Source organism: Panulirus ornatus, chromosome 14, assembly GCF_036320965.1.
Source record: "Panulirus ornatus isolate Po-2019 chromosome 14, ASM3632096v1, whole genome shotgun sequence".
In the NCBI taxonomy this organism is placed as follows: Eukaryota; Metazoa; Arthropoda; class Malacostraca; order Decapoda; family Palinuridae; genus Panulirus; species Panulirus ornatus.
This window is the reverse complement of record NC_092237.1, coordinates 42,435,777-42,460,891: the sequence shown is the minus strand read 5'-3', so window position 1 is coordinate 42,460,891 and position 25,115 is coordinate 42,435,777. Positions and strand designations below refer to the sequence as shown.

The 25,115-nt window shown below is 42.1% G+C and overlaps 1 protein-coding gene across 16 annotated transcripts in view; it reads left to right on the top strand.

The window, feature by feature from the left end:
- Positions 1 to 13,271, top strand: part of LOC139753355 (solute carrier family 22 member 15-like) — a 269,065-nt gene extending 255,794 nt beyond the window's left edge. For all 16 annotated transcript variants that reach the window (XM_071669725.1, XM_071669728.1, XM_071669714.1 and 13 more), the window contains one exon: positions 12,457 to 13,271. In XM_071669725.1, the coding sequence (XP_071525826.1) occupies positions 12,457 to 12,609 (153 nt within the window). In that variant the 3' untranslated portion in view covers positions 12,610 to 13,271. The remainder of the gene's footprint in view (positions 1 to 12,456) is intronic.
- The last annotated feature ends 11,844 nt before the right edge of the window (positions 13,272 to 25,115 follow it).

The window sequence follows — 25,115 nt, the reverse complement described above, 5'->3', positions numbered from 1 at the left end:
CATATATCCTCTTGGTCAATCTTCCCTCACTCATCCTCTCCATGTGCCCAAACCACTTCAAAACACCCTCTTCTGCTCTCTCAACCACGCTCTTTTTATTTCCACACATCTCTCTTACCCTTACGTTACTCACTCGATCAAACCACCTCACACCACACATTGTCCTCAAACATCTCATTTCCAGCACATCCATCCTCCTGCGCACAACTCTATCCATAGCCCACGCCTCGCAACCATACAACATTGTTGGAACCACTATTCCTTCAAACATACCCATTTTTGCTTTCCGAGATAATGTTCTCGACTTCCACACATTCTTCAAGGCCCCCAGGATTTTCGCCCCCTCCCCCACCCTATGATCCACTTCCGCTTCCATGGTTCCATCTGCTGCCAGATCCACTCCCAGATATCTAAAACACTTCACTTCCTCCAGTTTTTCTCCATTCAAACTCACCTCCCAATTGACTTGACCCTCAACCCTACTGTACCTAATAACCTTGCTCTTATTCACATTTACTCTTAACTTTCTTCTTCCACACACTTTTCCAAACTCAGTCACCAGCTTCTGCAGTTTCACACATGAATCATGTTCGCTGATGATATAATATATATATATATATATATATATATATATATATATATATATATATATATATGGATTACGTGTTAATTGACAGGCGCGCGAAAGAGAGACTTTTGGATGTTAATGTGCTGAGAGGTGCAACTGGAGGGATGTCTGATCATTATCTTGTGGAGGCTAAGGTGAAGATTTGTATGGGTTTCCAGAAAAGAAGAGTGAATGTTGGGGTGAAGAGGGTGGTCAGAGTAAGTGAACTTGGGAAGGAGACTTGTGTGAGGAAGTACCAGGAGAGACTGAGTACAGAATGGAAAAAGGTGAGAACAATGGAAGTAAGGGGAGTGGGGGAGAAATGGGATGTATTTAGGGAATCAGTGATGGATTGCGCAAAAGATGCTTGTGGCATGAGAAGAGTGGGAGGTGGGTTGATTAGAAAGGGTAGTGAGTGGTGGGATGAAGAAGTAAGAGTATTAGTGAAAGAGAAGAGAGAGGCATTTGGACGATTTTTGCAGGGAAAAAATGAAATTGAGTGGGAGACGTATAAAAGAAAGAGACAGGAGGTCAAGAGAAAGGTGCAAGAGGTGAAAAAAAGGGCAAATGAGAGTTGAGGTGAGAGAGTATCATTAAATTTTAGTGAGAATAAAAAGATGTTCTGGAAGGAGGTAAATAAAGTGCGTAAGACAAGGGAGCAAATGGGAACTTCAGTGAAGGGCGCAAATGGGGAGGTGATAACAAGTAGTGGTGATGTGAGAAGGAGATGGAGTGAGTATTTTGAAGGTTTGTTGAATGTGTTTGATGATAGAGTGGCAGATATAGGGTGTTTTGGTCGAGGTGGTGTGCAAAGTGCGAGGGTTAGGGAAAATGATTTGGTAAACAGAGAAGAGGTAGTAAAAGCTTTGCGGAAGATGAAAGCCGGCAAGGCAGCAGGTTTGGATGGTATTGCAGTGGAATTTATTAAAAAAGGGGGTGACTGTATTGTTGACTGGTTGGTAAGGTTATTTAATGTATGTATGACTCATGGTGAGGTGCCTGAGGATTGGCGGAATGCGTGCATAGTGCCATTGTACAAAGGCAAAGGGGATAAGAGTGAGTGCTCAAATTACAGAGGTATAAGTTTGTTGAGTATTCCTGGCAAATTGTATGGGAGGGTATTGATTGAGAGGGTGAAGGCATGTACAGAGCATCAGATTGGGGAAGAGCAGTGTGGTTTCAGAAGTGGTAGAGGATGTGTCGATCAGGTGTTTGCTTTGAAGAATGTATGTGAGAAATACTTAGAAAAGCAAATGGATTTGTATGTAGCATTTATGGATCTGGAGAAGGCATATGATAGAGTTGATAGAGATGCTCTGTGGAAGGTATTAAGAATATATGGTGTGGGAGGCAAGTTGTTAGAAGCAGTGAAAAGTTTTTATCGAGGATGTAAGGCATGTGTACGTGTAGGAAGAGAGGAAAGTGATTGGTTCTCAGTGAATGTAGGTTTGCGGCAGGGGTGTGTGATGTCTCCATGGTTGTTTAATTTGTTTATGGATGGGGTTGTTAGGGAGGTGAATGCAAGAGTTTTGGAAAGAGGGGCAAGGATGAAGTCTGTTGGGGATGAGAGAGCTTGGGAAGTGAGTCAGTTGTTGTTCGCTGATGATACAGCGCTGGTGGCTGATTCATGTGAGAAACTGCAGAAGCTGGTGACTGAGTTTGGTAAAGTGTGTGAAAGAAGAAAGTTAAGAGTAAATGTGAATAAGAGCAAGGTTATTAAGTACAGTAGGGTTGAGGGTCAAGTCAATTGGGAGGTGAGTTTGAATGGAGAAAAACTGGAGGAAGTGAAGTGTTTTAGATATCTGGGAGTGGATCTGGCAGCGGATGGAAACATGGAAGCGGAAGTGGATCATAGGGTGGGGGAGGGGGCGAAAATTCTGGGAGCCTTGAAGAATGTGTGGAAGTCGAGAACATTATCTCGGAAAGCAAAAATGGGTATGTTTGAAGGAATAGTGGTTCCAACAATGTTGTATGGTTGCGAGGCGTGGACTATGGATAGAGTTGTGCGCAGGAGGATGGATGTGCTGGAAATGAGATGTTTGAGGACAATGTGTGGTGTGAGGTGGTTTGATCGAGTAAGTAACGTAAGGGTAAGAGAGATGTGTGGAAATAAAAAGAGTGTAGTTGAGAGAGCAGAAGAGGGTGTTTTGAAATGGTTTGGTCACATGGAGAGAATGAGTGAGGAAAGATTGACCAAGAGGATATATGTGTCGGAGGTGGAGGGAACGAGGAGAAGAGGGAGACCAAATTGGAGGTGGAAAGATGGAGTGAAAAAGATTTTGTGTGATCGGGGCCTGAACATGCAGGAGGGTGAAAGGAGGGCAAGGAATAGAGTGAATTGGAGCGATGTGGTATACCGGGGTTGATGTGCTGTCAGTGGATTGAATCAAGGCATGTGAAGCGTCTGGGGTAAACCATGGAAAGCTGTGTAGGTATGTATATTTGCGTGTGTGGACGTATGTATATACATGTGTATGGGGGTGGTTTGGGCCATTTCTTTCGTCTGTTTCCTTGCGCTACCTCGCAAACGCGGGAGACAGCGACAAAAAATATATATATATATATATATATATATATATATATATATATATATATATATATATATATATATATTATCCCTGGGGATAGGGGAGAAAGAATACTTCCCACGTATTCCCTGCGTGTCGTAGAAGGCGACTAAAAGGGGAGGGAGCGGGTGGCTGGAAATCCTCCCCTTTCTTGTTTTTTTTAATTTTCCAAAAGAAGGAACAGAGAAGGGGGTCAGGTGAGGATATTCTCTCTAAGGCCCAGTTCTCTGTTCTTAATGCTACCTCGCTAACGCGGGAAATGGCAAATAGTATGAAAAAAAAAAAAAAAAAAAAAAAAAAAAATATATATATATATATATATATATATGTTGAGATGTATAGGTATGTATATGTGCATGTGTGGACATGTATGTATATACATGTGTATGTGGGTGGGTTGGGTCGTTCTTTCGTCTGTTTCCTTACCCTACCTCGCTAATGCAGTAGACAGTGACAAAGTAAAGCAAATGAATAAAATAAATATATACATATTTCCGTCACCAGCTTCTGTAGTTTATACATACACAGACATATACATATATACACATGTACATAATTCATATTTGCTCCCTTTATTCATTCCCATCACCACCCTACCACACATTGAATGACAACCCCTTCCCCCTGCATGCGCGCGAGGTAGCGCTAGGAAAAGACAACAAAGGCCATATTTGTTCACACTTAGTCTTTAGCTGTCTTGTTTAATGCACCGAAACCACAGTGCCCTTTCCATATCCAGGTCCCACAAAACTTTCCATGGTTTACCCCAGATGCTTCACATGCCCTGGTTCAATCCATTGACAGCACGTTGATCCTGGTATACCACATCATTCCAATTCACTCCATTCCTTGCACGCCTTTCACCCTCCTGCATGTTTAGGCCCCGATCTCTCAAAATTTTTTTCACTCCATCTTTCCACCTCCAATTTGGTTTCCCACTTCTCGTTCCCTCCACCTCTGACACATATGTCCTCTTTGTCAATCTTTCCTCACTCATTCTCTTCATGTGACCAAACCACTTCAAAACACCCTCTTCTGCTGTCTCAACCACACTCTTTTTATTACCACACATCTCTCTTACCCTTTCATTACTTATTTGATCAAACCATGTATGTATGTATATACATGTTTTATTATTATTATCATACTTTGTCGCTGTCATTCGCGTTAGCGAGGTAGCGCAAGGAAACAGTGTGGTTTCAGAAAAGGAAGAGGATGTGTGGATCAGGTGTTTGCTTTGAAGAATGTATGTGAGAAATACTTGGAAAAACAGAGAAATTTATACATAGCATTTATGTATCTGGAGGAGGCACATGAAAGGGTTGATTGAGATGCTATGTGGAAGGTTTTAAGAGTATATGGTGTGGGAGGTAAGCTGCTAGAAGTAGAAAATTTTTTTTTACCAAGGACGTAAGACATGTAGACAAGTAGGAAGAGAGGAGAGTGATTGGTTCCCATTGAATGTCGGTTTAGGGCAGGGGTGTGTGACGTCCCCGTTTGCTTAATTTGTTTATGGATGGAGTGGTTAGGGAGGTAAATGCAAGAGTTATATTGAGAGGGGGCGAGTATGCAGTCTGCAATAGATGAGAGGGACTGGGAAGTAAGTCCGCTGTTGTTTGCCGATGACATAGCTCTGGTGGCTGATTTGGGTGAGAAACTGCAGAAGCTGGTGACTAAGTTTGGAAAAGTGTGTGAAAGGAGAAAGTTGAGAGTGATTGTGAATAAGGTGAAGGTCACTGGGTTCAGTAGGGTGGAGGGACAGGTTAAGTGGGATGTAAGTTTGAATGGAGAAAAATTGGAGGAGGTGAAGTGTTTTAGATATCTGGGAAAGGACTTAGCAGTGGATGGAACCGTGGAAGTGGAAGTGAGTCACAGAGTTGGGGAGGGGGCGAAGGTTCTGGTAGTAATGAAGAATGTGTGGAAGGAGAGAACATTATCTCGGAAAGCAAAAATGGGTATGTTTGAAGGACTAGTACCTCCAACAACGTCATATGGTTGTGAGGCATGGACTATAGATAGGGTTGTACAGAGGAGGGTGGATGTGTTGGAAATGAAATGTTTGAGGACAATATGTGGTGTGAGGTGGTTTGATCCAGTAATTAATGAAAGGGTAAGAGAGGGGGAATGGGAGTGCCATTTCATGTGTAGCGGGCTGGAGACAGGAATGGATGAAGGCAGCAAGTATGAACATGTACATGTGTATATATGTATATGTCTGTGTTTATATATGTATGTATACATTGAAATGTATAGATTATGTATATGTGCATGTGCGGGCATGTATGTATATCCATGTGTGTGTGGGTGGGTTGGGTCATTCTTTTGTCTGTTTCCTTGCGCTACCTTACTAGTGTGGGATAGAGTGACAAAGTATAATAAATAAATGTAATGAATATCAAAAGAAAGAAGGAAGAAAGATAAATGATGCATCCATGTCAACTAAATAAAACATTTAACAAGTTATTTTTACAAGATTTGGAATGAGAATTAACATGGTTCCCTCCTTATATTGTCATTTCTCAGAAATGTAACTGCCTTATTTTTCTTCCTTTCTTCACTTTCACCTTCTGTGTATGAAGGGTAATCCATTCAATCACATTACTAATAATCCTCTCCATATTTATATTTTCATACCTTTTATTCTGATTTTATTGGTCTTTACCTGCAAGTACCTACTACATCAGTGAGAAGTCACATTCACTGAAGCTATGTCATCATCACTGGATATAAAACTTTTCAGTCTTATCAGGGACTTTCTTGCTCCAAAGGAGTCCATCATTTCCCTGCTTCTAAGTGCATGAAAAAAGAACACCAACTTATGGAATATTTTGATAAGTGTTTGGTGATGCTTTTTGGTTTGTTGACACAAAGTATAGAAATATTTTATGATTGCAGTTTCTGGGCACAAACAGGCATCAACCACCTAAATCTAGTACAGTTTCTGGGAACAACTAGGCATCAACAATCTAAAGCTTGTAAAGAATACGGAAAATTACTTAAATTACATTAAATTTAAGGGAGAATAATATATAATATATATATGGGAAACAGAAGAAGGAGTCACGCGGGGAGTGCTCATCCTCCTCGAAGGCTCAGAGTGGGGTGCCTAAATGTGTGTGGATGTAACCAAGATGTGAAAAAAGGAGAGATAGGTAGTATGTTTGAGGAAAGGAACCTGGATGTTTTGGCTCAGTGAAACGAAGCTCAAGGGTAAAGGGGAAGAGTGGTTTGGGAATGTCTGGGGAGTAAAGTCAGGGGTTAGTGAGAGGACAAGAGCAAGGGAAGGAGTAGCAATACTCCTGAAACAGGAGTTGTGGGAGTATGTGATAGAGTGTAAGAAAGTAAATTCTCGATTAATATGGGTAAAACTGAAAGTTGATGGGGAGAGAGGTGGGTGATTATTGGTGCATATGCACCTGGGCATGAGAAGAAAGATCAAGAGAGGCAAGTGTTTTGGGAGCAGCTGAATGAGTGTGTTAGTGGTTTTGATGCACGAGACCGGGTTATAGTGATGGGTGATTTGAATGCAAAGGTGAGTAATGTGGCAGTTGAGGGAATAATTGGTATACATGGGGTGTTCAGTGTTGTAAATGGAAATGGTGAAGAGCTTGTAGATTTATGTGCTGAAAAAGGACTGATGATTGGGAATACCTGGTTTAAAAAGCGAGATATACATAAGTATACTTATGTAAGTAGGAGAGATGGCCAGAGAGCGTTATTGGATTACGTGTTAATTGACAGGCGTGCGAAAGAGAGACTTTTGGATGTTAATGTGCTGAGAGGTGCAACTGGAGGGATGTCTGATCATTATCTTGTGGAGGCTAAGATGAAGATTTGTATGGGTTTTCAGAAAAGAAGAGTGAATGTTGGGGTGAAGAGGGTGGTGAGAGTAAGTGAGCTTGAGAAGGAGACCTGTGTGAGGAAGTACCAGGAGAGACTGAGTACAGAATGGAAAAAGGTGAGAACAATGGAAGTAAGGGGAGTGGGGGAGGAATGGGATGTATTTAGGGAATCAGTGATGGATTGCGCAAAAGATGCTTGTGGCATGAGAAGAGTGGGAGGTGGGTTGATTAGAAAGGGTAGTGAGTGGTGGGATGAAGAAGTAAGAGTATTAGTGAAAGAGAAGAGAGAGGCATTTGGACGATTTTTGCAGGGAAAAAATGCAATTGAGTGGGAGATGTATAAAAGAAAGAGACAGGAGGTCAAGAGAAAGGTGCAAGAGGTGAAAAAAAGGGCAAATGAGAGTTGGGGTGAGAGAGTATCATTAAATATTAGGGAGAATAAAAAGATGTTCTGGAAGGAGGTAAATAAAGTGCGTAAGACAAGGGAGCAAATGGGAACTTCGGTGAAGGGCGCAAGTGGGGAGGTGATAACAAGTAGTGGTGATGTGAGAAGGAGATGGAGTGAGTATTTTGAAGGTTTGTTGAATGTGTTTGATGATAGAGTGGCAGATATAGGGTGTTTTGGTCGAGGTGGTGTGCAAAGTGAGAGGGTTAGGGAAAATGATTTGGTAAACAGAGAAGAGGTAGTGAAAGCTTTGCGGAAGATGGAAGCCGGCAAGGCAGCAGGTTCGGCTGGTATTGCAGTGGAATTTATTAAAAAAGGGGGTGACTATTATTGACTAGTTGGTAAGGTTATTTAATGTATGTATGACTCATGGTGAGGTGCCTGAGGATTGGCGGAATGCGTGCATAGTGCCATTGTACAAAGGCAAAGGGGATAAGAGTGAGTGCTCAAATTACAGAGGTATAAGTTTGTTGAGTATTCCTGGTAAATTATATGGGAGAGTATTGATTGAGAGGGTGAAGGCATGTACAGAGCATCAGATTGGGGAAGAGCAGTGTGGTTTCAGACGTGGTAGAGGATGTGTGGATCAGGTGTTTGCTTTGAAGAATGTATGTGAGAAATACTTAGAAAAGCAAATGGATTTGTATGTAGCATTTATGGATCTGGAGAAGGCATACGATAGAGTTGATAGAGATGCTCTGTGGAAGGTATTAAGAATATATGGTGTGGGAGGAAAGTTGTTAGAAGCAGTGAAAAGTTTTTATCGAGGATGTAAGGCATGTGTACGTGTAGGAAGAGAGGAAAGTGATTGGTTCTCAGTGAATGTAGGTTTGCGGCAGGGGTGTGTGATGTCTCCATGGTTGTTTAATTTGTTTATGGATGGGGTTGTTAGGGAGGTGAATGCAAGAGTTTTGGAAAGAGGGGCAAGTATGAAGTCTGTTGGGGATGAGAGAGCTTGGGAAGTGAGTCAGTTGTTGTTCGCTGATGATACAGCGCTGGTGGCTGATTCATGTGAGAAACTGCAGAAGCTGGTGACTGAGTTTGGAAAAGTGTGTGGAAGAAGAAAGTTAAGAGTAAATGTGAATAAGAGCAAGGTTATTAGGTACAGTAGGGTTGAGGGTCAAGTCAATTGGGAGGTGAGTTTGAATGGAGAAAAACTGGAGGAAGTGAAGTGTTTTAGATATCTGGGAGTGGATCTGGCAGTGGATGGAACCATGGAAGTGGAAGTGGATCATAGGGTGGGGGAGGGGGCGAAAATTCTGGGGGCCTTGAAGAATGTGTGGAAGTCGAGAACATTATCTCGGAAAGCAAAAATGGGTATGTTTGAAGGAATAGTGGTTCCAACAATGTTGTATGGTTGCGAGGCGTGGGCTATGGATAGAGTTGTGCGCAGGAGGATGGATGTGCTGGAAATGAGATGTTTGAGGACAATGTGTGGTGTGAGGTGGTTTGATCGAGTGAGTAACGTAAGGGTAAGAGAGATGTGTGGAAATAAAAAGAGCGTGGTTGAGAGAGCAGAAGAGGGTGTTTTGAAGTGGTTTGGGCACATGGAGAGAATGAGTGAGGAAAGATTGACCAAGAGGATATATGTGTCGGAGGTGGAGGGAACGAGGAGAAGAGGGAGACCAAATTGGAGGTGGAAAGATGGAGTGAAAAAGATTTTGTGTGATCGGGGCGTGAACATGCAGGAGGGTGAAAGGAGGGCAAGGAATAGAGTGAATTGGAGCGATGTGGTATACCGGGGTTGACGTGCTGTCAGTGGATTGAAGCAGGGCATGTGAAGCGTCTGGGGTAAACCATGGAAAGCTGTGTAGGTATGTATATTTGCGTGTGTGGACGTATGTATATACATGTGTATGGGGGGGTTGGGCCTTTTCTTTCGTCTGTTTCCTTGCGCTACCTCGCAAATGCGGGAGACAGCGACAAAGTATAATAAATATAAATAAATATATATATATCGTAGAGGATAGGGGAGAAAGAATACTTCCCACGTATTCCCTGCATGTCGTAAAAGGTGACTAAAAGGGAAGGGAGCAGGGGGCTGGAAATCCTCCCCTCTCATTCCTGATTTTCCAAAGGAAGGAACAGAGAAGGGGGCCAAGTGGGGATTTCCCTCAAAGGCTCAGTCATCTGTTCCTAAAGCTACGTCGCTACTGCGGGAAATGGCGAATAGTATGAAAGAATGTCCCAACCCACCCCCCTACACATGTATATACATACACGTCCACACACGCAAATATACATACCCATACATCTTAATGTACACATATATATACACACAGACACATACATATATACACATGCGCACAATTCACACTGTCTGCCTTCATTCATTCCCATCGCCCCCTCGCCACACATGGAATAAAATCCCCCTTCCCCCTCATGTGTGCGAGGTAGCACTAGGAAAAGACAACAAAGGCCCCGTTTGTTCACACTCAGTCTCTAGCTGTCATGCAATAATGCCCGAAATCACAGCTCCCTCTCCACATCCAGGCCCCACACAACTTTCCATGGTTTACCCCAAACGCTTCACATGCCCTGATTCAATCCATTGACAGCACGTCGACCCCGGTATACCACATCAATGCAATTCACTCTGTTCCTTGCCCGCCTTTCACCCTCCTGCATGTTCAGGCCCCTATCACTCAAAATCTTTTTCACTCCATCTTTTCACCTCCAATTTGGTCTCCCACTTCTCCTCGTTTCCTCCACCTCCAACTCATATATCCTTTTGGTCAATCTTTCCTCACTCATTCTCTCCATGTGCCCAAACCATTTCAAAACACCCTCTTCTGCTCTCTCAACCACGCTCTTTTTATTTCCACACATCTCTCTTACCCTTACATTACTTACTCGATCAAACCACCTCACACCACACATTGTTCTCAAACATCTCATTTCCAGGACATCCACCTTCCTGCGCACAACTCTATCCATAGCCCATGCCTCGCAACCATACAACATTGTTGGAACCACTGTTCCTTCAAACATACCCATTTTTGCTTTCTGAGATAATTTTCTTGACTTCCACACATTCTTCAAGGCTCCCAGGATTTTCGTCCCCTCCCCCACCCTATGACTCACTTCCACTTCCATGGTTCCATCCGCTGCCAGATCCACTCCCAGATATCTAAAACACTTTACTTCCTCCAGTTTTTCTCCATTCAAACTTACCTCCCAATTGACTTGACCCTCAACCCTACTGTACCTAATAACCTTGCTCTTATTCACATTTACTCTTAACTTTCTTCTTTCACACACTTTACCAAACTCAGTCACCAGCTTCTGCAGTTTCTCACATGAATCAGCCACCAGCGCTGTATCATCAGCGAACAACAACTGACTCACTTCCCAAGCTCTCTCATCCCCAACAGACTTCATACTTGCCCCTCTTTCCAAAACTCTTGCATTTACCTCCCTAACAACCCCATCCATAAACAAATTAAACAACCATGGAGACATCACACACCCCTGCCGCAAACCTACATTCACTGAGAACCAATCACTTTCCTCTCTTCCTACACGTACACATGCCTTACATTCTCGATAAAAACTTTTCACTGCTTCTAACAACTTGCCTCCCACACCATATATTCTTAATACCTTCCACAGAGCATCTCTATCAACTCTATCATATGCCTTCTCCAGATCCATAAATGCTACATACAAATCCATTTGCTTTTCTAAGTATTTCTCACATACATTCTTCAAAGCAAACACCTGATCGACACATCCTCTACCACTTCTGAAACCACACTGCTCTTCCCCAATCTGATGCTCTGTACATGCCTTCACCCTCTCAATCAATACCCTCCCATATAATTTACCAGGAATACTCAACAAACTTATACCTCTGTAATTTGAGCACTCACTCTTATCCCCTTTGCCTTTGTACAATGGCACTATGCACGCATTCCGCCAATCCTCAGGCACCTCACCATGAGTCATACATACATTAAATAACCTTACCAACTAGTCAATAATAGTCACCCCCTTTTTTAATAAATTCCACTGCAATACCATCCAAACCTGCTGCCTTGCCGGCTTTCATCTTCCACAAAGCTTTTACTACCTCTTCCCTGTTTACCAAATCATTTTCCCTAACCCTCTCACTTTGCACACCACCTCGACTAAAACACCCTATATCTGCCACTCTATCATTATACATGACAACTAGAGACTGAGTGTGAACAAATGTGGCCTTTGTTGTCTTTTCCTAGTGCTACCTCACGCACATGCAGGGGAGGCGGTTGTCATTTCATGTGTGGTGGGGTGGCAACAGGAATCAATAAGGCCAGACAGTATGAATTATGTACGTGTATATATGTATATGTCTGCGTGTATATATATGTATACGTTGAGATGTATAGGTATGTATATTTGTGTGTGTGGACGTGTATGTATATACATGTGTATGTGGGTGGGTTGGGCCATTCTTTCATCTGTTTCCTTGCGCTACCTCGCTAACGCGGGAGACAGCGACAAAGTATAATGAATAAATAAATGAAATACTTATACTTGTATGATATATGCTGATAGTGATTCTGATTTATGGATACAGAGACTAGGAAGCACCATAACAGGGACTGTCTGCAACTGTCTAACTTAAGGATGTCAATGGATATTGGATTAGGGAAGGTAACAGCGCCAAATTATGAATGTACTGGAAGGAGCGAGTAATACAGGAAGTAGTACTCTACTGAATCGTGACTATTTCACATGTGGTCACCCAGTTTGGCTGAATTCATGATGAAATCTAAATATACATAGAAAGCTTCACACGCAGATATCATTTCACTTTCTTAATTCTCTTAAGTCTTGCTATTAGATACCTGACATTAGTATGTGATTTTGTTTTGCTGTTCCAAAAATTTTTTGAAAAATTCATGAATATACTTTTGCCATAGTATTTTGATAGCCTTTTCTAATATTGCCTGTTATGTATGGTATGTGCCATGTGCATTAAAGTTATACTTAATTCTTTGTTATCCACAGAAGAGTGGTGCTACCAGCAAAAAAATTAAATATAACAAGCTAGAACGAGAGGATGAGGAAACTGATACAGAGGTTACTGTGAGACCACATAGTCCTTTCCCAAAAGGCTTAGGCACCTCTGAAGATCTAGTGCCTCTTATTGAGGAAGAGTGAAGCAGAGCTGCATCTAAATGTTATCACTTTAAAGAAACAATTGATGAGATATTAGTAACATTATTATTGTATATTTATGTTGTTCAGAATAAAGATGGAACCTATGACAATGTTGTCATGAGACAGGCAAGTAACATACTTTAATAACTTTATGTTTTAAATCTTCTATCTGAAACATTCACTTATTTTTATATATAGTTGTTAATGGGTGCACCTCAAATATATATTTTTAAAATTATATGTTATTAGCATAGTTATTCTAGCAGCAACTTCTGAAAGGCACCCACAATTTAGATATTTCTAAAGGGAATATTTCCATGGGTTTAATGAACAAAAACAGAGGATGTTATAACTTTCACAATCTTTCAAAGAGATTTTTTTAACAAGTCTAGTACAAGTAGTTTATAGAATTCAGAAACTTTAAAAGTACAGATTTTGTTAAGATAATTTTTTTTATTCTATGACTTTTCTTATTCCTATTCATTTAACAGTTATTATTACACTGTGCTAACACCTAGTTTGTGAAAAATTGCACAAAAGAAATTTACATTCATATTGGTAAGATAGCCTAATATGATGTTATATTGGTATGATAGCCAAGGTAAAATATTTTTTTCAAATATGCTCAGAAACCTGGGAAATAAAACCACCATTATGTAGGTCCTAGGCATTTTGATTTTTGGTTTTTTACCTGTAGTAAAAGTACTATGTTTATCATTAAGAGGATTTTGGGTACAAATTATGGGATGTGCTGCTTGATACAGTATGTTTGCATAAGGTCAGCATGGTGCTGCCTTGCTGGGGCAGGGGGTGGCGGTGCTGCTTGATGTGGGCGTAAGGTGGGGGTGGGCGGCTGTGGATGTGTACATGTTTATGTCTAGGTCTGTGTATGTGTATGTATATGTTGGTATGTATATGCATGTGTATGGGTGTTTATGTACACATATGTGTATATGAGTGGATGGGCCATTCTTCATCTGTTTCCTAACGCTACTTTACTAACGTAGGAAACAATAAAGTATAATAAAGATATAAAATATTTAGTTTCCTGCATCAGTGAGGAAACACCAGGAAGCAGACAAAAAATGGACCGTCCACTCATACACACACACACATATATATATATATATAAATATATATATATATATATATATATATATATATATATATATATATATATATATATATCTTTTCTTTTCTTTCAAACTATTCGCCATTTCCCGCATTAGCGAGGTAGCGTTAAGAACAGAGGACTGGGCCTTTGAGGGAATACCCTCACCTGGCCCAATTCTCTGTTCCTTCTTTTGGAAAATTAAAAAAAAAAAAACGAGAGGGAAGGATTTCCAGCCTCCCGCTCCCTCCCCTTTTAGTCGCCTTCTACGACACGCAGGGAATACGTGGGAAGTATTCTTTCTCCCCTATCCCCAGGGATATATATATATATATATATATATATATATATATATATATATATATATATATATATATATATATATCCTCGTGTAGGAAGAGAGGAAAGTGACCGGCTCCCAGCGAATATATTTATATATATATATATATATATATATATATATATATATATATATATATATATATATATATATTTTTTTTTTATACTTTGTCGCTGTCTCCCGCGTTTGCGAGGTAGCGCAAGGAAACAGACGAAAGAAATGGCCCAACCCCCCCCCCCCATACACATGTATATACATACGTCCACACATGCAAATATACATACCTACATATATATATATATATATATATATATATATATGGGAACTTCAGTGAAGGGGGCAAATGGGGAGGTGATAACAAGTAGTGGTGATGTGAGAAAGAGAAGGAGTGAGTATTTTGAAGGTTTGTTGAATGTGTTTGATGATAGAGTGGCAGATATAGGGTGTTTTGGTCGAGGTGGTGTGCAAAGTGAGAGGGTTAAGGAAAATGATTTGGTAAACAGAGAAGAGGTAGTAAAAGCTTTGCGAAAGATGAAAGCCGGCAAGGCAGCAGGTTTCGATGGTATTGCAGCGGAATTTATTAAAAAAGGGGGTGACTGTATTATTGACTGGTTGGTAAGGTTATTTAATGTATGTATGACTCATGGTAAGGTGCCTGAGGATTGGGGGAATGCGTGCATAGTGCCATTGTACAAAGGCAAAGGGGATAAGAGTGAGTGCTCAAATTTCAAAGGTATAAGTTTGTTGAGTATTCCTGGTAAATTATATGGGAGGGTATTGATTGAGAGGGTGAAGGCACGTACAGAGCATCTGATTGGGGAAGAGCAGTGTGGTTTCAGAAGTGGTAGAGGATGTGTGGATCAGGTGTTTCCTTTGAAGAATGTATGTGAGAAATACTTAGAAAAGCAAATGGATTTTTATGTAGCATTTATGGATCTGGAGAAGGCATATGATAGAGTTGATAGATATGCTCTGTGGAAGGTATTAAGAATATATGGTGTGGGAGGAAAGTTGTTAGAAGCAGTGAAAAGTTTTTATCGAGAATGTAAGGCATGTGTACGTGTAGGAAGAGAGGAAAGTGATTGGCTCTCAGTGAATGTAGGTTTGCGGCAGGGGTGTGTGATGTCTCCATGGTTGTTTAATTTGTTTATGAATGGGGTTGTTAGGGAGGTAAATGCTAAAGTTTTGGAAAGAGGGGCAAGTATGAAGTCTGTTGTGGATGAGAGAGCTTGGGAAGTGAGTCAGTTGTTGTTCGCTGATGATACAGCGCTGGTGGCTGATTCATGTGAGAAACTGCAAAAGCTGGTGACTGAGTTTGGTAAAGTGTGTGAAAGAAGAAAGTTAAGAGTAAATGTGAATAAGAGCAAGGTTATTAGGTACAGTAGGGTTGAAGGTCAAGTCAACTGGGAGGTAAGTTTGAATGGAGAAAAACTGGAGGAAGTAAAGTGTTTTAGATATCTGGGAGTGGATCTGGCAGCGGATGGAACCATGGAAGCGGAAGTGGATCATAGGGTGGGGGAGGGGGCGAAAATCCTGGGAGCCTTGAAGAATGTGTGGAAGTCGAGAACATTATCTCGGAAGGCAAAAATGGGTATGTTTGAAGGAATAGTGGTTCCAACAATTTTGTATGGTTGCGAGGCGTGGGCTATGGATAGAGTTGTGCGCAGGAGGGTGGATGTGCTGGAAATGAGATGTTTGAGGACAATGTGTGGTGTGAGGTGGTTTGATCGAGTAAGTAACGTAAGGGTAAGAGAGATGTGTGGAAATAAAAAGAGTGTGGTTGAGAGAGCAGAAGAGGGTGTTTTGAAATGGTTTGGGCACATGGAGAGAATGAGTGAGGAAAGATTGACAAAGAGGATATATGTGTCGGAGGTGGAGGGAACGAGGAAAAGTGGGAGACCAAATTGGAGGTTGAAAGATGGAGTGAAAAAGATTTTGTGTGATCGGGGCCTGAACATGCAGGAGGGTGAAAGGAGGGCAAGGAATAGAGTGAATTGGATCGATGTGGTATACCGGGGTTGACGTGCTGTCAGTGGATTGAATCAGGGCATGTGAAGCGTCTGGGGTAAACCATGGAAAGCTGTGTAGGTATGTATATTTGCGTGTGTGGACGTACGTATATACATGTGTATGGGGGTGGGTTGGGCCATTTCTTTCGTCTGTTTCCTTCCGTTACGTCGCAAACTGGGCCTTTGAGGGAATACCCTCACCTGGCCCAATTCTCTGTTCCTTCTTTTGGGGGAAAAAAAAAAAAGAGGGGAGGATTTCCAGCTCCCCGCTCCCTCCCCTTTTAGTCGCCTTCTACGACACACAGGGAATACGTGGGAAGTATTTTTTCTTCCCTATCCCCAGGGATAATATATATATGTGTGTGTGTGTGTGTGTGTGTGTGTTTGATGATAGAGTGGCAGATATAGGGTGTTTTGGTCGAGGTGGTGTGCAAAGTGAGAGGGTTAGGGAAAATGATTTGGTAAACAGAGGAGAGGTAGTAAAAGCTTTGCAGAAGATGAAAGCCAGCAAGACAGCGGGTTTGGATGGTATTGCAGTGGAATTTATTAAAAAAGGGGGTGACTGGTGACTGTATTCTTGACTGGTTAGTAAGGTTCTTCAATGTATGTATGATTCATGGTGAGGTGCCTGAGGATTGGCGGAATGCTTGCATAATGCCATTGTACAAAGGCAAAGGGGATAAAAGTGAGTGCTCAAATTACAGAGGTATAAGTTTGTTGAGTATCCCTGGTAAATTTTATGGGAGGGTTATTGAATGAGAGGGTGAAGGCAAGTACAGATGGGATCTGATTGGGGTATTTAAGAGCTGTTGGGTTCAGAAGTGGTTGAGGATGTGTGGATCAGTGTTTCCTTTGAAGAATGTATGTGGGAGAAATACTTAGAAAAGCAAATGGATTTTTAAGTAGCATTTTGGATCTGGGAGTAGGCATTGATAGAGTTGATAGATATGATCTGTGGAAGGTATTAAGGAAAAAAAATATATGGTTGTATGGGAGGAAGTTGTTAGAAGCAGTGAAAAGTTTTTATCGAGAATGTAAGGCCATGTGTCGTGTAGGAGAGAGGAAAGTGATTGGCTCTCAGTGATTGTAGGTTTGCGGCAGGGGTGTGTGATGTCTCCATGGTTTGTTTATATTGTTTTATGAAGGGGTTTGTTAGGGAGGTAAATGCTAAAGTTTTGGATAGAGGGGCAAGTATGAAGTCTGTTGTGGTGGAGAGAGCTTGGGAAGTGAGTCACCCGTTGTTGTTTCGCTGTATGATACAGCGCTGGTGGGTGATTCATTGAGAAACTGCAAAAGCGGGTGACTGAGTTTGGTAAAGGGTGTTGAAAGAAGAAAGTTAAGAGTAAATGGAATAAGAGAAAGGTTTTATTAGGTACAGAGGTTGAAGGTCAATCAACTGGGAGTAAGTTTGAATGGAGAAAAACCGGGAGAAGTAAAGTGTTTTAGTTTATCTGGGAGTGGATCTGGCAGCGGATGGAACCAGGAACGAAGTGGACAAGGGGGGGGGAGGGGGCTAATTCCGGGGAGCCTTGAAGAATGTGGGGAAAAATCGAGACATTATCTCGGAAGGCAAAAATGGGTATGTTTAAAGGGATATGTTCAACAATTTAGGGTTTGCGAGAGCGTGGGCTATGGAGAGTTGTGCGCAGGAGGGTGGTTTTTTGTGTTTTGGAAATGAATTTTGAGGACAATGTTTTGGTTTTTGTGAGGTGGTTTGATGGGAGTAAGAAAGAAGGGAAAGAGATGTTGAAAAAAAAAGAGTGTGGTAGAGAGCAAAAGGGAGGGTGTTTTGAAATGGTTTGGGCACAGGGGAAAAAGGAATAGTGAGGAAGATTGCCAAGAGGATATATGTGTCGGAGGGGGGAGGGACGAGGAAAAGTGGGAGACAAATTGGGGGGTTGAAAGAGGGGTGAAAAGATTTTTTTTGTGATCGGGGCCTGAACATGCAGGAGGTGAAGGGGCAAGGAATAGATGAATTGTTTCGATGTGGTATCCGGGGTTTTGAAGGGGGGTTTGCTTTTCAGTGATTAAATCAGGGCATGTGAAGCGTTGGGGTAAACATGGAAAGCTGTTTTTAGGTATTTTATATTTGGGGTGTGTGGACGTACGTTTTATACATGTGTAGGGGGGTGGGTTGGGCCATTTCTTTCGTCTGTTTCTTCCGTTACGCCCCAAACGGGGCTTTGAGGGAATACTCACCTGGCCCATTTCTTGTTCTTCTTTTGGGGGAAAAAAAAAAAAGGGGGGAGGATTTCAGTCCCCGCTCCCTCCCCTTTTAGTCGCCTTCTCGACACACAGGGAATACTTTTGGGAAGTATTTTTTCTTCCCTATCCCCAGGGATAATAATTAATGTGGTGTGTTGTGGTGTGTGTGTTTGATGATAGAGGGGCAGATATAGGGTTTTTGGTCGAGGTGGTGGAAAAGTGAGAGGGGTTAGGGAAAATGATTTGGTAAACAGAGGAGAGGTAGTAAAACTTTGCAGAGATGAAGCAGCCAAGACAGGGGTTTGGATGGTATTGCAGTGGAATTTATTAAAAAAGGGGTGAATGGTGATGTATTCTTGACTGGTTAGTAAGGTTTCAAGATGTTTTGATTAGGTTTAGGTGCTGAGGGTTGGCGGGGAAAGCTTGCATAATGCATTGTACAAAGGCAAAGGGGATAAAAGTGGGGTGTCAAATTTTCAGAGGGATAAAAATTTGGGTTTAGTACCCTGGGAAAAATTTTTGGGAGGGGTTTTATGGGAAGGGGGGAAGGCATGTACAGAGCAAAGATTGGGGAAGAGCAGTGTGGTTTCAGAAGTGGTAGAGGGTTGTGGATCAAGTGGTTTTTTCTTTGAAGAAAGTAAAGGTGAGAAATACTTAAAAGAAATTTGGGGTTTTTTATGTTGCATTTTTTGGATCCGGAGAAGGACATGAAAAGAGTTGATAGAGAGCCCTACCATTACTTACCGTCAAACCACCTCACACACATATGTCCTCAAACATCTCATTTCCCACAATCCACTTTCCTCCGCACAACTCTATCCATAGCCCCCATCTCGCAACCCCTATAAAATTGTGAACACAAATTCCCCCAAACATACCCCTATTTGCTTTCCAATAATGTTTTTCGCTCCACACATTCTTCAAGCTCCCAAAATTTTGCCCCCTCCCCCTCCCCTGATTCACTTCCTCTTCCTGGTTCCATCCATGCCAAATCACTCCCCGAAATCTAAAACATTCACTTCCTCCCTTTTTTTTCCATTCAAACTTTCCTCCCCCAAATTTACTTGTCCCCCAAAACCCCACTGTACCCAATAAACCTGCTCTATTCGCATTTACTCTCAACTTTCTTTTTTCACTCACTTTTCCAAATCCGTCACCAGCTTCTGCAGTTCTCCCCGAATCAAACCACCAGCGCTGTATCATCAGCAAACAACAACTGACTCCCTTCCCAAGCCCGGTTTCATCCACTACAGACTGCTACTTGCACCTCTTTCCAAAATCTTGCATCACTCCTAACAACCCCATCCATAAACAAATTAAAAACATGGAGACTTTTACGCACCCCCGCCGCAAACCTACATTCACTGAGAACCAATTCCCCTTTAAACCCCTTCCTCCACATACAAAAATGCCTTAATCCTCAATAAAAAAATTTTCCCCTGCTTTTTTAAAAACTTTTCCTCCCGCACCATATATTTTATACCTTCCCCAAGCATCTTATCCTCCCATCATATGCCCTTTTCCCCGATCCAAAAATCCTACATACAAATCCATTGTATTTCTAGATACATTTTTCAAAGCAAACACCTGATCCACACATCCTCTACCCCTCTTAAACCACACGTCTTCCCAATTTATGCTCTGTACATGCTTCACCCTTTCAATCAATACCCCCCATATAATTTCCCCGGAATATCAACAAACTTATCCTCTGTACTTTGACACTCACTTTCATCCCCTTTGCCTTTGTCAATGGCACATGCAAGCATTTTGCCAGTCCTCAGGTACCTCACCTGATTATACAACATTAAATAACCTTCCCAAACCACCAACAAAGGGTCCCCCCCTTTTTTAATAAATCCATTGGAAAAACCCACCCAAACTCCCCTGCCTTGCCTCTTCATCTTCCCCAACGCTTTTACTACCTTTTCTCTGTTTCCCAAATTTCTTCTCCTAACCCTCTCACTTTGCACACCACCTCAACCAAAACACCCATATCGCCACTTATCTAAAAACAATTCAACAAACCTTAAAAATCCCTCACTCCATCTCCTTTAAACATCCACACATTTTATCACCTCCCTTAGACCCCTTCACTTATTTCCCCATTTTTCCCCTTTTTTACGCACTTTATTTATCCCTTCCAAAACATCTTTTTTACTCCCTAAAATTTAATGATACCCCCCTCTCACCCCAACTCTCTTTGCCCCCCTTTTTCACCTCTTGCACCTTTCCTGACCTCCTGCCTCTTCTTTTATACATCTCCCATCATTTGCTTATTTCCCTGCAAAAATATCCAAATGCCTCCTCTTCCCTTCCCAATAATCTTTTCTTCTATCCCACCAAATCACTCCCCTTTCTAAACCCGCCGAATCCCCTGTTCTCATGCCACAAGCATCTTTTTTTCAAAGCCAAACACTGCTTCCCCCAAATACATCCCCTTCCTCCCCCCCTCCTCTTAAAACCCTTTTTTCTCACCTTTTTTCCCCTTCGTACTCAGCTCTCTTGGTACTTTCTCACCACAGGGGCTCCTTCCCAAACTCACTTACTCTCACCAACTCTTTTCACCCCACCATTCTCCCCTCTTTTTGAAAACCTTACAACTCTTCACCTTTGCCTCCACAAGATAATGTGAGACATCCCTCCCGTTGCACCTCTCAGCACATTAACATCCAAAGTTCTCTCGGCGCGCCTATCAATTAATGCATAATTCAATAAAACTCTCTGGCCATCTCTCCTACGTACATAATTTACTTATTATATTTCCCCTTTTAAACCCGGGGATTCCAATCACCAAAACCTTTTTCAGCACAAAAATTACGCTCTTACCATTCCATTTACAACACTGAACCCCATGTAAACCAATTCCCCCCAACTGCATATTAAATCCCTTTGCATTCAAATCACCCATCAGTATAACCGTCCCCGTGAAACAAAAAATACTAACACCCGCTGCTCCGAAACACTTACCTTCTTGATCCTTTCTTTCATGCCCCGGGCTATGCACCAAAAATCACCCATTCTCTCCATCCTTTTTTGTTTACCCATATCAATCTGGAGTTACTTTTACATCTCATATACTCCCACCACTCTTGTTAACTCTATCCATATCCCACCACTCCGTTTTTAGGAGTAGTGGGTAAAACCCTTCCCCTTTCTCCCTTTTCCTCTCAGTACCCCGACTTTACTCCAAAACATTCCCCAAAAACTTTTTTCCCCTTACCTTTGGGTTCTTTTCCCCTCGGAGCCAAAACACCCGGTTCCATTCCTCAAAATACTACCTACTCTCGTTTTTTCCCCATCTTGTTTTCATTTTACACACATTTTGACCACCTAATTGGGGCCTTTGAGGAGGATGAGCAACCCCCGCGTGAATACACCCTTTTGTTTCCTTGTTCAAAAAATTAGAATACAAGAGGGGGGTTTCTAGCCCCACGCCTCCCCCCCTTTAGTCCTTCTACAACCCCAAAGAGGAAGCGTGGGAAGTATTCTTTTTCTCGAGAAGGAGTGAGTATTTGAAGTGTATGGTTGAATGTGTTTGATGAGAGAGTGGCAGATATAGGGTGATTTGGTTACGAGGTTGTGTGCAAAGGAGAGGGTTAAGGAAAATGAAATGGGTAACCAGAGAAGATGTAGTACAAGCTATGCGAAAGATGACTCCGGCAAGGAGCAGGTTTCGATGGAATAGCCGGCGAATTTATTAAAAAAGGGGTGACAGTATTATTGACGGTTTGTTAATGTTATTTAATGTATGTAATGACTCATGAAAGGTGCCTGAAGTATTGGGGAATGCGTGCATAGTGCCATTACTTAGACAAAGGCAAAGGGATAAGAGTTGATTGCTCAATTTCAAAGTAATAAGTTATGTTGAGTATTCTGGTAAAATATTGGGAGGTATTGATTGAGAGGGTGAAGGCACTTACAGAGCAAACTAGATTGGGGAAGAGCAGTGGTGGTTTCAGAGTGGTAGAGGATGTGTGGATCAGTTGTTTTTCCATTGAAGAATGTAATGTGAAGAAAATACTTAGAAAAGCAAATGGATTTTTATGTAGCATTTATGGATCTGGAGAAGGCATATGATAGAGTTGATAGAGATGCTCTGTGGAAGGTATTAAGAATATATGGTGTGGGAGGCAAGTTGTTAGAAGCAGTGAAAAGTTTTTATCGAGAATGTAAGGCATGTGTACGTGTAGGAAGAGAGGAAAGTGATTGGCTCTCAGTGAATGTAGGTTTGCGGCAGGGGTGTGTGATGTCTCCATGGTTGTTTAATTTGTTTATGAATGGGGTTGTTAGGGAGGTAAATGCTAAAGTTTTGGAAAGAGGGGCAAGTATGAAGTCTGTTGTGGATGAGAGAGCTTGGGAAGTGAGTCAGTTGTTGTTCGCTGATGATACAGCGCTGGTGGCTGATTCATGTGAGAAACTGCAAAAGCTGGTGACTGAGTTTGGTAAAGTGTGTGAAAGAAGAAAGTTAAGAGTAAATGTGAATAAGAGCAAGGTTATTAGGTACAGTAGGGTTGAAGGTCAAGTCAACTGGGAGGTAAGTTTGAATGGAGAAAAACTGGAGGAAGTAAAGTGTTTTAGATATCTGGGAGTGGATCTGGCAGCGGATGGAACCATGGAAGCGGAAGTGGATCATAGGGTGGGGGAGGGGGCGAAAATCCTGGGAGCCTTGAAGAATGTGTGGAAGTCGAGAACATTATCTCGGAAGGCAAAAATGGGTATGTTTGAAGGAATAGTGGTTCCAACAATTTTGTATGGTTGCGAGGCGTGGGCTATGGATAGAGTTGTGCGCAGGAGGGTGGATGTGCTGGAAATGAGATGTTTGAGGACAATGTGTGGTGTGAGGTGGTTTGATCGAGTAAGTAACGTAAGGGTAAGAGAGATGTGTGGAAATAAAAAGAGTGTGGTTGAGAGAGCAGAAGAGGGTGTTTTGAAATGGTTTGGGCACATGGAGAGAATGAGTGAGGAAAGATTGACCAAGAGGATATATGTGTCGGAGGTGGAGGGAACGAGGAAAAGTGGGAGACCAAATTGGAGGTTGAAAGATGGAGTGAAAAAGATTTTGTGTGATCGGGGCCTGAACATGCAGGAGGGTGAAAGGAGGGCAAGGAATAGAGTGAATTGGATCGATGTGGTATACCGGGGTTGACGTGCTGTCAGTGGATTGAATCAGGGCATGTGAAGCGTCTGGGGTAAACCATGGAAAGCTGTGTAGGTATGTATATTTGCGTGTGTGGACGTACGTATATACATGTGTATGGGGGTGGGTTGGGCCATTTCTTTCGTCTGTTTCCTTCCGTTACGTCGCAAACTGGGCCTTTGAGGGAATACCCTCACCTGGCCCAATTCTCTGTTCCTTCTTTTGGGGGAAAAAAAAAAAAGAGGGGAGGATTTCCAGCTCCCCGCTCCCTCCCCTTTTAGTCGCCTTCTACGACACACAGGGAATACGTGGGAAGTATTTTTTCTTCCCTATCCCCAGGGATAATATATATGTGTGTGTGTGTGTGTGTGTGTGTGTGTGTTTGATGATAGAGTGGCAGATATAGGGTGTTTTGGTCGAGGTGGTGTGCAAAGTGAGAGGGTTAGGGAAAATGATTTGGTAAACAGAGGAGAGGTAGTAAAAGCTTTGCAGAAGATGAAAGCCAGCAAGACAGCGGGTTTGGATGGTATTGCAGTGGAATTTATTAAAAAAGGGGGTGACTGGTGACTGTATTCTTGACTGGTTAGTAAGGTTCTTCAATGTATGTATGATTCATGGTGAGGTGCCTGAGGATTGGCGGAATGCTTGCATAATGCCATTGTACAAAGGCAAAGGGGATAAAAGTGAGTGCTCAAATTACAGAGGTATAAGTTTGTTGAGTATCCCTGGGAAATTATATGGGAGGGTATTGATTGAGAGGGTGAAGGCATGTACAGAGCAAAAGATTGGGGAAGAGCAGTGTGGTTTCAGAAGTGGTAGAGGATGTGTGGATCAGGTGTTTGCTTTGAAGAATGTATGTGAGAAATACTTAGAAAAGCAAATGGGTTTGTATGTGGCATTTATGGATCCGGAGAAGGCACATGATAGAGTTGATAGAGATGCCCTACTATTACTTACTCGATCAAACCACCTCACATCACATATTGTCCTCAAACATCTCATTTCCAGCACATCCACTTTCCTCCGCACAACTCTATCCATAGCCCACATCTCGCAGCCATATAACATTGTTGGAACCACTATTCCCTCAAACATACCCATATTTGCTTTCCAAGATAATGTTCTCGACTTCCACACATTCTTCAACGCTCCCAAAATTTTCGCCCCCTCCGCTACCCTGATTCACTTCCTCTTCCATGGTTCCATCCACTGCCAAATCCACTCCCAGATATCTAAAACACTTCACTTCCTCCAGTTTTTCTCCATTCAAACTTTCCTCCCAATTGACTTGTCCCTCAACCCTACTGTACCTAATAACCTTGCTCTTATTCGCAATTACTCTCAACTTTCTTCTTTCACTCACTTTACCAAACTCAGTCACCAGCTTCTGCAGTTTCTCACCCGAATCAGCCACCAGCGCTGTATCATCAGCAAACAACAACTGACTCACTTCCCAAGCTGTTTCATCCACTACAGACTGCATACTTGCACCTCTTTCCAAAACTCTTGCATTCACCTCCCTAACAACCTCATCCATAAACAAATTAAACAACCATGGAGACATGACGCACCCCTGCCGCAAACCTACATTCACTGAGAACCAATCACTTTACTCTCTTCCTCCACATACACATGCCTTACATCCTCAATAAAAACTTTTCACTGCTTTTAATAACTTACCTCCCGCACCATATATTCTTA